The sequence below is a fragment of the Urocampus carinirostris genome, chromosome 9 (genome assembly GCF_059441175.1).
Source record: "Urocampus carinirostris isolate Australia breed hairy pipefish chromosome 9, RoL_Ucar_1.0, whole genome shotgun sequence".
NCBI classification, from domain to species: Eukaryota; Metazoa; Chordata; class Actinopteri; order Syngnathiformes; family Syngnathidae; genus Urocampus; species Urocampus carinirostris.
The window spans coordinates 1968344-1981295 of NC_142357.1; the positions used below are offsets into that span (position 1 = coordinate 1968344).

General features: G+C 40.5%; 1 protein-coding gene across 3 annotated transcripts in view; it reads left to right on the forward strand.

Annotated features, from left to right (window-relative positions):
* The first annotated feature begins 230 nt into the window (after nucleotides 1–230).
* Nucleotides 231–12952, forward strand: part of fbxo38 (F-box protein 38) — a 61708-nt gene continuing 48986 nt past the window's right edge. Inside the window, exons 1-5 of one of the 3 annotated variants that reach the window (XM_088344159.1) lie at nucleotides 231–373; nucleotides 2389–2453; nucleotides 7401–7624; nucleotides 7984–8117; nucleotides 12497–12660. In XM_088344159.1, the coding sequence (XP_088200285.1) occupies nucleotides 7464–7624; nucleotides 7984–8117; nucleotides 12497–12660 (459 nt within the window). In that variant the 5' untranslated portion in view covers nucleotides 231–373; nucleotides 2389–2453; nucleotides 7401–7463. Of the gene's footprint in view, nucleotides 374–1002; nucleotides 1154–2388; nucleotides 2454–7400; nucleotides 7625–7983; nucleotides 8118–12496; nucleotides 12661–12952 lie in introns of those variants that run through there. The other 2 variants (XM_088344160.1, XM_088344161.1) reach the window with 2 other exon arrangements.

Below are 12952 nucleotides of genomic sequence, written 5' to 3' on the forward strand. Positions count from 1 at the left end.
ACACACTGTCCCTTTAACTTTATCACGCCTCAAATTTAAAAAAATAATAACAAAATTAATGCCGGCAACATCAAATAAAATTTATTATTGCATATCGTAAATACAATCGTTTACTTTGTTGAAGTGGTTAAAAATTTGGGGCGATTTTGTATTACGAATTTGATTTTATTTCCGAATTTCGGCATGGGGCACCTTACGAAGGGGCGGGGCGCAAATGCTCTCACTCCTAAGTGATCCAGATCCAGGAAATGACAACAGTCCATACAGTCGCATGTGAAGATAAGTTGCGTGTGCTTGCATTTGGCGAGGGACACAAGAAACTTTGTTATGACTCAACAGCAATATAATCGTGAAATGGGGTATAATAAAACAGGTATCTAATTTAATTACTACTAACACGGTAAACATTGAACGTTTACAGCATTAAGCTGTGGTTATGCTAACTCGTAGCTAGTTTTGACAAAGAAGAACCAAGACTATGTCGATTGCTTACATAGATCATTCTGTCGATTGTTGAAAATAGAAGCATTCGTTGTTTACTTTTGTTCCCCATTGAACAATATGAATCGATCTATAAATGTTCCATTTGGATTGGATGGTACACTAACTAGCCTTTGTTTAGCTAGCGGTTACAAGCTATATTTGATAGGTACTCCAACATGATGCTTGAACATGTTCGCTCGCAGATTTTCATTAATTTGATTGTTTTTTCAATTTTAAAACTTTGGCATGATAGCTAGGGTCAAGTGACGTTTCTTATTTCTCGGTTGTCCTTCCCGGCTTTGATGTTTTAGTCTTGTGTTTACATGTGTTTATAAACATATAGAGTGCTTCGAGGTCCTAAGATCACCCACAATGCATTGCTTGCGGGCATTTTGGAAGTCAACAAAGGTTTTCACTTCATTCTTATTGTTCAGCAAACCAGTTAGATTCTACATTGTAATGCCGAATACGTGCGTTATTGTTGGCTGTTGTAGCCGAGGGGAAAAGGGTGGGAAGGGCTTCTTTAGACTTCCGAAGTGTGTTTACTATCAGGGGATTGAAGCTCAGGAGAAAAGTGAACGGCGAAGACGAATGTGGCTGGCAGCTATCAACCGGTCGAATTTGCCAAAGCTTGACTGTGTTCGTGTTTGTTCTGACCACTTTCTGACAGGTAAATTGAATTATTTATGATGTAGAAATAAATTTTAAAAAGGTTATGGGACATGTGTACTTCATGTACATCTGTTGACACCATTCAAGTATGGCTAGGTTAAATACTGTGTGCACAGACACATCCCGAACCCAACTAGACACAAATCTGTCGTAGGCTTCCATACTTTTGTAATTTTGAAAATCCTTCAGTTCACAAAAGGGACTTGGGTGGAAAATAAGATAGTTGACAAGTTCGATGTAAGTCACACACGGCAACAAATCGGGATCAGATTTCCAGTCCTTGTTTTTAATTTTGTAGGGATCCAATTTTCCAATAAAATGCAACTTCGCAGCGTACCGCTCACGTGCTTCCTTGTCTAAACTCTCCACGTAGTTTTCCATAGTGTTGACAAAATCCGCACACAAACAAAGCTAGTTGAGTAAATAAATAGACAAACGGAGTAAATATTTGCTCCTCTCGCTATCGCCGCTTGTAATCGACAGACTTCCAAGATGGCGGCACGAAGCCGTGTTACTATTTTTAGCACAGAGCTCGGAGCCCTCTATATTGAATGTTTAATGTTGAATTGGAGAAACATACACATACCTCCTAATACAATTGACAGGTAAACTAGGGAAACGAGTTTTTATTAAAACATGTTCAGTTGTGTTAAAATTATTCAACCCCCACAGTAGAAAAGTTTTACGTTATTATTTTTCCAACTTGCTTATAATCACATTCGGTAAAGACCTATCAGATAGACAAATCACCTGAAAATATAACAAAAGTGTTTGTAATATAAAAATGAATGGTCTTTCTTACGTTGATAATATTCGACCCTTTGTGTACTTATAAGTTTTGTACTTTGTACAAAAGGATTTTTCAACATTCACATATTTTAGACATGAAGCATAGTTTGAATCAATTTCTTACTGTGATCCACAGGTATCTTTTCCCATTCCTCATGAGCAAAGACCTCTCGTTCCTTCATGTTTTGCCTTGTCTGTTGCAAATGCTTTCTACTCCCATCAGAGATTTTCAATGGGATTTCAATTTTGCTTGTTAAACCCATTAGAGAATCTACCAACACTTCTTTTGCAACTAATATTCGGTAGATTTTGAGTATGCTCAGAAACATTGTCATGTTGGAAGGTTGAATGTCTCCCAAGCTTTCGCTTTGTCTCTCACTGCATGACTTTTGCATCCAAAATCTCCTGGTAGTGAACTAAAGTCTTGTTACCTTGCACCTGCAGAAACTTCCCTGTATATGAAGAAGCAAAACAATCCCAGGGCATGACTGAATCTCTTTATCAACGAGGTAATAACTGAAAGGCCAGTATTTAGAACATTCACAGAAAACTTTTTGTTATTTCTGTTGTATTTGTCTATTTGGTATGACATTATATCTAAGATGAAAAATAATTTTAAACTTTCAAAAACACAAAAAAATACACACTAGAATCATTTTAACCTATTTGCTTCACACACATTTGGTTGTTCACGAACCAGTGTCGTGACTTGCTACTTTTGATGAGTAAAACATTTTTTTTTTTTGGTAACTAAAAGGAAATAAATATTTGGTACAAATTAACCAGTCCTTCAGTTTACTGCAGCATGCGTACAGTGGCAGACTTGATAAAATTTGACCTTGAGTAACTAGTTCCTCATCATTGCTAACTAATGGAGCAATCAGATAGAAAAGGTGTTTGTTGATTTTTCTGGTGGACATATTTGTTAATACATTTTCCAACCAAAGGTGTTTAAGGGACAAAACAACCATCGAAAAAAATACTTATACAGTGGGACCTCGCTACTTCGCGGTTCGACGTTCGCGGCTTCAGAGCTTCGCGGTCTGTAATGGTTGAAACATTTTTTTAAAAAAAATTATTATTATTAATTTTTTTTTTTTGAAGGGGTGTCGCTGCTTCGCAGATTTGCACTTTTTGCGGGAGTTTTTCGGCGGAACGTCAGCGGATGGGCTGGATGGGATGGGGGAGGGGGGGAGTCGGCGGAGGTCACTCCCCGGCCGCGCGACGGGGCGAGTTCGGCGGATGCAACGTCGCTACTTCGCAGATTTTAACTTTTAGCGGGTGGGTTTGGTCCCCATTAACCCGGTCTATCTATCTATCTACCTTGGTCATATCCCTCAAGAGGGGTGACCGACAGCAAGACACACACATACAATAAATAGCAAAAAAAAAAAACACACAAATATTTTTGGACCATGGCCAACCCAATTGCCCAAACAAGTTAGCCACCTCGGCACCCAAATTGGTCATACTTTCCTCCCTCCAGATGAAATGGGACACCAGAAAGCGGCCATGTCACTCGGGTCAGGGTGACACAACACACTCTTTTGTTCAAACGCAGGGCCCGACAGCTTTCACTGGTTTACCCCTGCCGCATCCTACGGGTGTCCAGCCCATCGTTAAGAACGCGTCCACAACCCCACTATCCTTTTTACAACACCTCTCCACTTTCTATCACCAACAAGAGCTCTAGCTTCCATTATAATTAGACCTCTTTCCTGCAGTGCACTCATAACACCATCCATCCACGTCAATCGCGGCCTTCCTCTTGGTCTCCTTCCATTGACTTCTGCTCTGTAGATCCTCTTCAACATTCGCTCCTCTCCATGTGTCCAAACCAACCGAGGACTCTCTTATCAACACGCTTGCTCAGTTCCACGACTACTCCAGTTCTGTCCCTCACAATTTCATTTCTCAGTCTATCCAATCTTGTCACTCCTAACATAGTCCTCAAACACTTCATCTCAAAAACATTCAACTTCCTTCTTAAATCTGCGTTCAGGCTCAAAGTCTCTGCACCATACAACACAGTCGGCACAATCACACTCTCATACAGTCCTCTCTTAACATCCATACTCATACTCTTGTTGCTCATCACTCTCCTCAGAGCACCCGAAACCTTGCTTCCTTGATTCACTCTGTGCAATACCTCGCACTCCATTCCACCAACTGCAGCCACATCACAACCCAAGTACCTAAAGCTTTTTCGACTTCTTCCAGCACCTGTCCATGCAACCTGATTTCTAACGTCATGCCCACTCCATCACGTGAACACTTCATCACCATACTCTTCGCAACATTAACCCATAACCTACGCCTATCACATACTCTTCCAAACTCCGTTACCAACCTTCTCAATGTTTCCTCAGAATCAACCACAAGCGCTGTGTCATCTGCAAACAACAACTGACTTACCTGCCACACTGTTCCACTGTTGTCCATCATGTCTACACCTCTGCCAAATACTCTTGCATTCACCTCTCTCACCACACCATCCATGTACACATTAGACAGCCATGGTGACATCACACACCCCTGTCTCACACCAGTCAACACAGGGAACCACTCACTTGTCTCACTCCCCACTCTTACACATGCTCTGCTGTTCATATAAAAACTCTTCAATGCTTCCAACAACTTTCCACCCACTCCATACATCACCATCACTTGCCACAACGCCTCTCTATCAACTCTGTCATACGCCTTTTCCAAGTCCATGAAAGCCAAATAAACATCCTTACCTTTTGCAAAATATTTCTCACTCACCTGTCGTACTGCAAACACCTGATCCACACATCCTCTTCCTTTCCTGAAACCACTCTGCTCCTCCATCACCACCTCATTTGTTCTTTCTCTCACTCTCTTAATCAAGACTCTTTCATACAGCTTCCAGACAACAAACTGATACCTCTCGAATTGCTACAATCATGCTTATCACCTTTACCCTTATACAATGGCACCACACATGCATTACACCAATCAACAGGAACCACACCACTTAAAAAGCATACATTCAACAAACGTACTAACCAGTCAATCATAGCTGTGCCACCTTTTTCAGGCATTCAGCAGTACAACCATCCAACCCAGGTGCCTTCCCCCCTTTCATTTTTTTGCACCTCCCCTGTTTCCACAGGCTTCACATTTAAATCACCCAACACGGGCATTCTCTCCATACCATCGATCGCCTCGACTCTCACTTGTCTCACATCCTCCACATTTAGCAACTCTTCAAAATACTCTGCCCATCTCGTCCTGACTGCACTACCGCTAACCAGCAATCTACCATCCTTATCTTTCACTTTCTCTTCCTTTCCAGACTCACTGTTTCTTACTCTTTTCACTTCTTTCCAGAACACTTTTCTCCTTTCCTCAAAGTTCACTCCTATCTTTCGACACCATTCATCATTTGCTTTCCTTTTCGCTGCTTCCACTTCCTCTTTTACCAACCTTTTCTTCACTTTATATCTTTCATACGCATCGCCACTCTTATCTTGCAGCCACTCCTCAAAGGCACGTCTCTTTTCTGTCACAGCCTCTGGTACCTCATCATTCCACCATTCACTTCCTTTCCTAATACCTCGACCAACTTTTCTCATTCCACACACTTCTTTTGCACTCTTCAACACTCCTCTTTAATCCACTTCCATTCAATTTCCACACTCTCCATTTCTCTTCTACTAACCCGTTCATACTCTTCCCCTATCCTCTCTTTAAAATCTTTTTCCTTTTCTGCCTTATTCAACTCTGAGATTTTCACCTCTTCTCTCACACTCTTATAACTAGCCCTCCACGATCCATCTATTCTCAGTTTCCTTCCACATAAAAATGGTCAGACATACCAAACATTTCACCTCTGTAAACATGCACATCCAACAATATACTTTGTTTCACTCAAGGCTAACACATCAACTTTCCTTTTAGTCATCATCCTTCCGATCTCCTCTTTCTTCCACTCAGTCGCTTTACTTCCACATCCTCTCACATTTAATGACCCTATAACTAGGGTTTGCGAGACCTTTTGGTCTCCTGCCCCCCTTTCTTTGCTGTCTCTTAGGAAGTACAGATAGAGAGGAGAGGATCCCCAGTTCCCTCGCTCCCTCCACTTTAGTCGCCTCTTACGACACACAGCGGACTGTGGTGGGAGAATTCTCTTCCCTCTCACAAGGAGAGGGCCCTTCACCACAGGGATTAACCGGGTCTAAAAAATAATAATTGATATATGTTTTTTTTTTGTTTGTTTTTTTTCTTTTTGAAGGGTCCTCGCTACTTCGCAGATTTTCACTTTTCTGTGCGGAGTTTGTATGTTCTCCCCGTGCTTGCGTGGGTTTCCTCCGGGCACTCCGATTTCCTCCCACATTCCAAAGACATTCATTTCAGGTGGATTGGCCAGTCCAAATTGTCCCTATGTGTGAATGAGCGAGCGAGTTGTCTGTCTCTGTGTGCCCTGCGATTGGCTGGCAACCAGTTCAGGGTGTCCCCTGCCCACTGCCCGATGATTGCTGGGATGGGCTCCAGAACCCCACGACCCTACTGAGGATAAGCGGTGCAGCTAATTTAAAAAAATAAATATATATATATATATATATATATATATATATATATATATTTTTTTTTTTTTTGAAGGTGCGCCGCTACTTCGCGGATTTTCACTTATCGCGGGTGGTTTTGGTCCCCATTAACCGCGATAACCGAGGTCTTACTGTATTATTCAACAATTACATTTTCTCTCTAACGCTTACAGTTCCATGTTTAGCATCGACAAGTACCATGCACAAGTTGGTGGCAATTGAAATGTACAAACATAAACCTAGTCACCAAAAAAACAAACTAAAACTCATTCAATGGCCATCGAAATTTGCTGCCTAACACAGCTCTGTTTTCCAATTTACAATCTTTGAAATTGGAGACATTAAAGATGAGTAAACATATCAAGTCAATAATCTAACCAACTATTAATTGTTTGTATAGGAAAGACAGTTGAACTGAGGGTCGAATAAATGTATTGAGAACAATTTTACACAAGACATACTTGGCAAATCAAATATTTCCAAATACAGAACACATCAAAAGTATGGTGATTTTGCCAACTTATGTTCATTTTTACAGTTTTTTTTCTCTCTTCGTTTCCAAGCGAGCTCTCAATACCTAATGTTAATTTGTTGTAAGAGCCTTTACTGAAAACACATTGTCAATTTTACTGTCAAGGCTTCCTCATTAATACTTATGCCAAGTGAAACATACACTTTACAGATGTAAACATTAAGAACTTGAAACTGAACATCCCACTCTCCCTTGTGTCTGTAATTAATGTCAGCATGTACACATTATGACGGATCCACACACGTTTTTCATTGTTTAACAGAGATACAGCATAATTACTTATCACCTTCCAAGGGTTATTATTCAAATGAGAAAATACATGTGATTTTGTCTTTGTCTGTCTATTCTGGTAGTTAGAACCTGGAATGATGCTTGAAAAATAATCTTCAGGCTGTGGAAGGAAAAAATTGCTGTAAATGCCTTTGAGACTTACTAGTAACGTTGAAGCGATGGGTCCCAGAAGGAAGGCCTCTAAACTTCAAGGGGCCAACTGTAAATGGGAATTGCCTTTAAGGTCAAAGGAGCCAAAAGACTACATTAATGAATTGTCCCACGAGGTTCTCTGTCACATATTCAGGTAGGTTTCTTTTTTGACCCATGGTACACTTATTTTATCTTAGTGCTTCTGTATTCTGGACTTGAATGTTGGAAATCTATGGTGAAGTTTCTCAGATGTCAAAATGCATTTGATTTTAAATATTTTTCATGGGTTTTAAAATCGACTTTGAATAGTCAAGTTGCTTCTTTTTATCGCTAACCAGGCAATTGCCCACACATTATTTAAAAACAGCAAGCAATCGTGCACTTAGCTTATTTTTTATGACCTACCAACCTACAAAGCTACAAACAACAGAAATTCTGTTTCAAGTAAAGACAGGTTTGTTATCATTATATTATGTCTAGTCATTGAATTTTAAAGGTATCCTGTATTTTTAGGTATCTTCCGATGAAGGACATAATATGCATGGAATGTTTGTCCAGAAAGCTCAGAGAAGCTGTAACCCTCTACTTGCGAGTGATCAAAATTGTTGATCTCTGTGCTGGTCACTGGTGGGAATATATGCCCTCAGGTAGGTGTCAAACTTAACTGAACTTTATTCCTAGGGTACAAACAAAAAGCAGTGATTAATTTAATTTCCTCTTTAGTTTTGTCCAGTGGTTTCATAAGATGATGTGTATCCAAATGAATATCTTTATTTTTCTTCTGTATTTTTCATTTTTTCACATCGCAAAATCACCTGAAAATAAAAAGCTGAAGCCAAAGGCTTATAAGAAACCTGTCCCCAAAATAACTTTTAATGCTTCAATCATTTAAATGCTAGCAATCATTTACACAAATTATCATGTCTTACATCATTATAACCATCATGTTTTAGTCATTTTAGAAATTATATTGTTTCAATCAAGATATAAACTTTACAGTTTCCGAGGGTTTTTGTTCCTCATTCTTCTCCTTGATATAACGATACAATGTGTAAAAGGATAGTACAAGAGAGTATCTATCTATCTATCTATCGACCTTGGTCATATCCCTCAAGAGGGGTGACCGACAGCAAGACAAACACATATAATAACAAAGAAAATTAAAAAAGGGGAAATAATAGCAAAAACACACTCAAACATTTTTGGACCATGGCCAACCCAAATGCCCAAACACCCAAACAAATTAGGCACCTCGGCACCCAAGTTGGTCATGCTTTTGTCCCTCCAGATGAAACGGGACACAAGAAAGCGGCCATGTCACTCGGGTCAGGGTAGCACAACACACTCTTTTGTTCAACAGCAGGGCCCGGCAGCTTTCACTGGTTTACCCCTGCCGCATCATACAGGTGCCCTGCCCATCCCTTAGAACGCGTCCAAACATCCTACTATCCTTTTACAACACCTCTCCACTCATTCCTATTACCAACAAGTGCTCGGGCTTCCACTAGATTTAGACCTCTTTCCTGCAGTGCATTCATGACACCATCCATCCACGTCAATCGCGGCCTTCCTCTTGGTCTCCTTCCATTTACTTCTGCTCTGTAGATCCTCTTCAACATTCGCTTCTCGTTCATCCTCTCCATGTGTCCAAACCAACCGAGTACTCTCTTATCCACACGTTTGCTCAGTTCCACAACTACTCCAGTTCTGTCTCTCACAATTTCATCTCTAAATCTATCCAATCTTGTCACTCCTAACATACTCCTCAAACACTTCTTCTCAAAAAGATTTAATTTCCTTCTCAAATCTGCGTTCAACAACAACAAGAGAGTAAAGAAAGCAAAATTCATGGAGCAAGTGTGAGAAGCGTCCTTTCTCATGAGACTCCGGGAAAAGAAGCCAAAAGTATATTTAAAGGAGATGTGCGGGAATTTGGAACTTTATTACTCTATGCCGCCATCTCCTGGCTTCAAGTCACAATCCTAGCCTCAGTCAGCTCATTCATGATGCGCATGCAAGTATGTGAATTTCTTGGACTCGCTCGAATAAACTTCTTTATAAAGTCTTCTTTTTACATCTTTTTAGGGGTTTGGGTTGGCATTTATACTTTACTAGAAGCAGGCCTTTTCTTTATTTTCACAATTTTCATGCTAAACTGACAAATAGAAATTCGAAAAAGAAAAAACAGCAATTCATTAAAGCGCACAAAAAAAATTCAAAACCTATTTGGTAATCTATGAAAAAGTAATTGCCCTCTGAACCCAATAGTGATAACAGAAATACCGTATTTTCCGCACTATATGGCGCACCGTGTTATAAGGCGCACCTTCAATAAATGATATTTTAAAACTTTTACCATACATAAGACGCACCCCATTATAAGGCGCTATAAGTGCATGCTGGTTTAAGATCAGGTAATTGTGCAATTTTGTAATTGTAATCTTGTGCAGTCCGAGACATTTTTGTGATTAAGGGCTATTTACGGTGAATAAATGTGACTTGACTTGACTACAGTAGAGAATGTAGTTACGTTATGCAACCTCTAGATGGTGCCACGCTATAAGGAATGTCAACAAAACATTCAAAAAGGTCAAACTTTATTGTTAACAATCTTTCCACAACTCCATTCACTCCCAAAATAAATAAACTGCCGTTTTATTATTTTCTCTGAGGTAAAGCATTTTCGTGACACATCTTTGAACAACATCAAGGCATATCATTTTACTTTTCCTCCATTTAGTCAACACACAAAAAAAACGTCTGATAGGGTTATTTTAAATGAAACGTTAGTGCAATCGCAATAAAGTGACACTCGTAATGTGCAAAACAATAACAATAAAGCAATAACATAATAACTGTAAAATGTAAAACGTAAACACACAAAAGAAAAACAAAGATCACTCTATAAGCTCCTCATCGACGAATCCCTCGAATTCTTCTTCTGCAGTGTTCGAATTGACCATCTCAGTGAATGGGCCATCCAACACGTCCGGCTCCGTTTCATCAAGGTCGTCGTTAATCGAGTCAGTGTCGCTGTTGTTGTCTGGCTGTTCGGGGACAATTCCCGTCTTCTTGAAAGCTCGGACCACAGTTGAGACTGATATATCAGCCCATGCATTTACGATCCACTGACAGATGGTGGTGTATGTCGCCCGGCGCTGTCTCCCCGTCTTGGTGAACGTGTGTTCGCCTTCTTTCATCCACTGCTCCCACGCAGTACGCAGTCTGGCTTTGAATGCCCTGTTGACACCAACATCTAGCGGCTGGAGTTCTTTTGTCAATCCACCCGGAATGACGGCAAGCACTGAATTAGTGTGCTTCACTTGGTTTTTTACACTATTGGTGATATGTGAGCGCATGGAGTCGTAAATCAATAGGGACGGAGCTGTGTGAAAAAAGCCACCCGGTCTCTTCGCATAAATTTCTCTCAACCATTCAATCATCTTTTCTTCATCCATCCATCCCTTCGAGTTAGCCTTGATGACTATGCCGGCTGGAAAATTTTCTTTTGGCAAAGTTTTCCTCTTGAAAATCACCACGGGTGGAAGTTTCTGGCCATCAGCGTGGCAGGCGAGAACTACAGTGAAGGAGGATTTCTCATTCCCTGTGGTGCGTACATTCAATGTACGTACTCCCGTTTTTTCCACTGTGCGGTTCACAGGAATATCAAAGGTGAGTGGAACCACGTCCATATTTATGATATGCTCTGGCCGGATCTTTTCTTCAGCAATCTTGTTTAAGCAGTATGTGCGGAAAGTGGCCAGCTTTTCCTCGAAGTCAGCTGGCAGTTGCTGTGAAACAGTAGTTCGAGTACAGATGGATAGATTGCATCTTTTCATAAAACGAAAGCACCAAGTAGGACCACCCCTGAATTCTTTAATATTGAGTTCTTGTGCCAGCGCTGTTGCCTTCATACGTATAGTTATCGTACTGACACTTCTGCTTGCCGCTCTTTGTTGAACAACCCACTGTTCAAGTGTCTCCTCTAACTCTGGCCATCTTGCTTTATTGCCACGGAAATTTTGTTGAGTTTTCCTTACTTGGCAGAGCTTATCTTCATCCTTTCTCCACTTCCGTACCATCGATTCATTTATGTTTAACTCTCTCGCTGCCGCTTTATTGCCGTGTTGTGCTGCGTGACTGATCGCCTCGAGTTTAAACTCGGCGTTGTACGCGTGTCTCTTAACAGGAGCCATTTTTTATACAAATGCACGTATGAAAGAGACTCGTTGTTTAATATTTCCCAGTATGCACGGCGCGAAAAATTGAGTCGGCGGCTGTTTCTCGTAGTTGCGAGACCTTGTAATTCAATATTGATCCATATATAAGGCGCACCGGGTTATAAGGCGCACAGTCAGCTTTTTAAAAAAAAAATCAGATTTTATGTGCGCCTTATAGTGTGGAAAATACGGTAACACGTTTATGATAATTGGTAATGAGTCTTTTAGAACGCTGTGGAGCAATTTTGGCTCTTTCAAATCTGCCATATTGGAGGGTTTCCTGGCATGAAGTGCCCGTTTAAGGTCACACCACAGCATCTCAATTGGATTAAAATCCGGACTTTGACTTGGCCACTCCAAACTTTCATTTTATTGTTTTGAGCCATTTAGAGGTGGACTTGCAGGTGTGTTTTGGATTGTTGTCCTGCTGCATGATCAGAGTGCGCATGAGTTTGAGGGCTTCAACTGATGGCCGTTCTTCTTGAGGATCCTTTGGTAAACACCAGAATTGATTACGCTGTCAATCAGAGCAAGTTGTCCTGGTCGTGAAGCAGTAAAGTTGCTCACTTTTTCACATGGGGCCAGATAGGTTTATATTTGTTGTGCCGTAGTACATGGAATCTACATTTCAAAACTGCATTTTGTATTTCTTTGGGTTGTCTCTATGTGATGTTAAAATTGGTTTGATGATCTAAAACCTTTGTCAGTGATAAATATGCAAAGGAAGGCGGCGAATACCTTTTTACGGAACTGTGGATGAAAAGCTTGAAAAAAATGAAATGTTTTTTGTTATTTTTTTTCTTAAGGTTTTACAGATGGTAGTTTCTTGCTCCTTTTGAAGAAGATGCCCGACCTGGAGCAACTCTATGGCCTTCACCCCCGATATCTTGAGAGAAGACGAGTCAGAGGCTACGAGGCATTCAGTATACCGGGTGTTTTGGAGGCACTGCAAGCCTGTCCCAGTCTACTGGTCTGTATGCACCATGCAATGTGTACCTGTGACTGACCCATATAACTCAAAGTGCTGTATTCAATTAAATGTACAATAAGAATAAAACAATCCTTTTTGCCCCCCAACTTGTGACGCCATATACACATAAATAAAACAAAATAAATTATAAGAAACTACTTGTGCGAGATTTTTTTGGGCAGGAATTTAAATGTAACAGAAAAAGCTGCCACAGCTGGGGTCATTGATTATACAAACGATTGGGTTGAAATGATTGATAAAAGTACCCAAAGTTTTGGGGGCACAAATCACA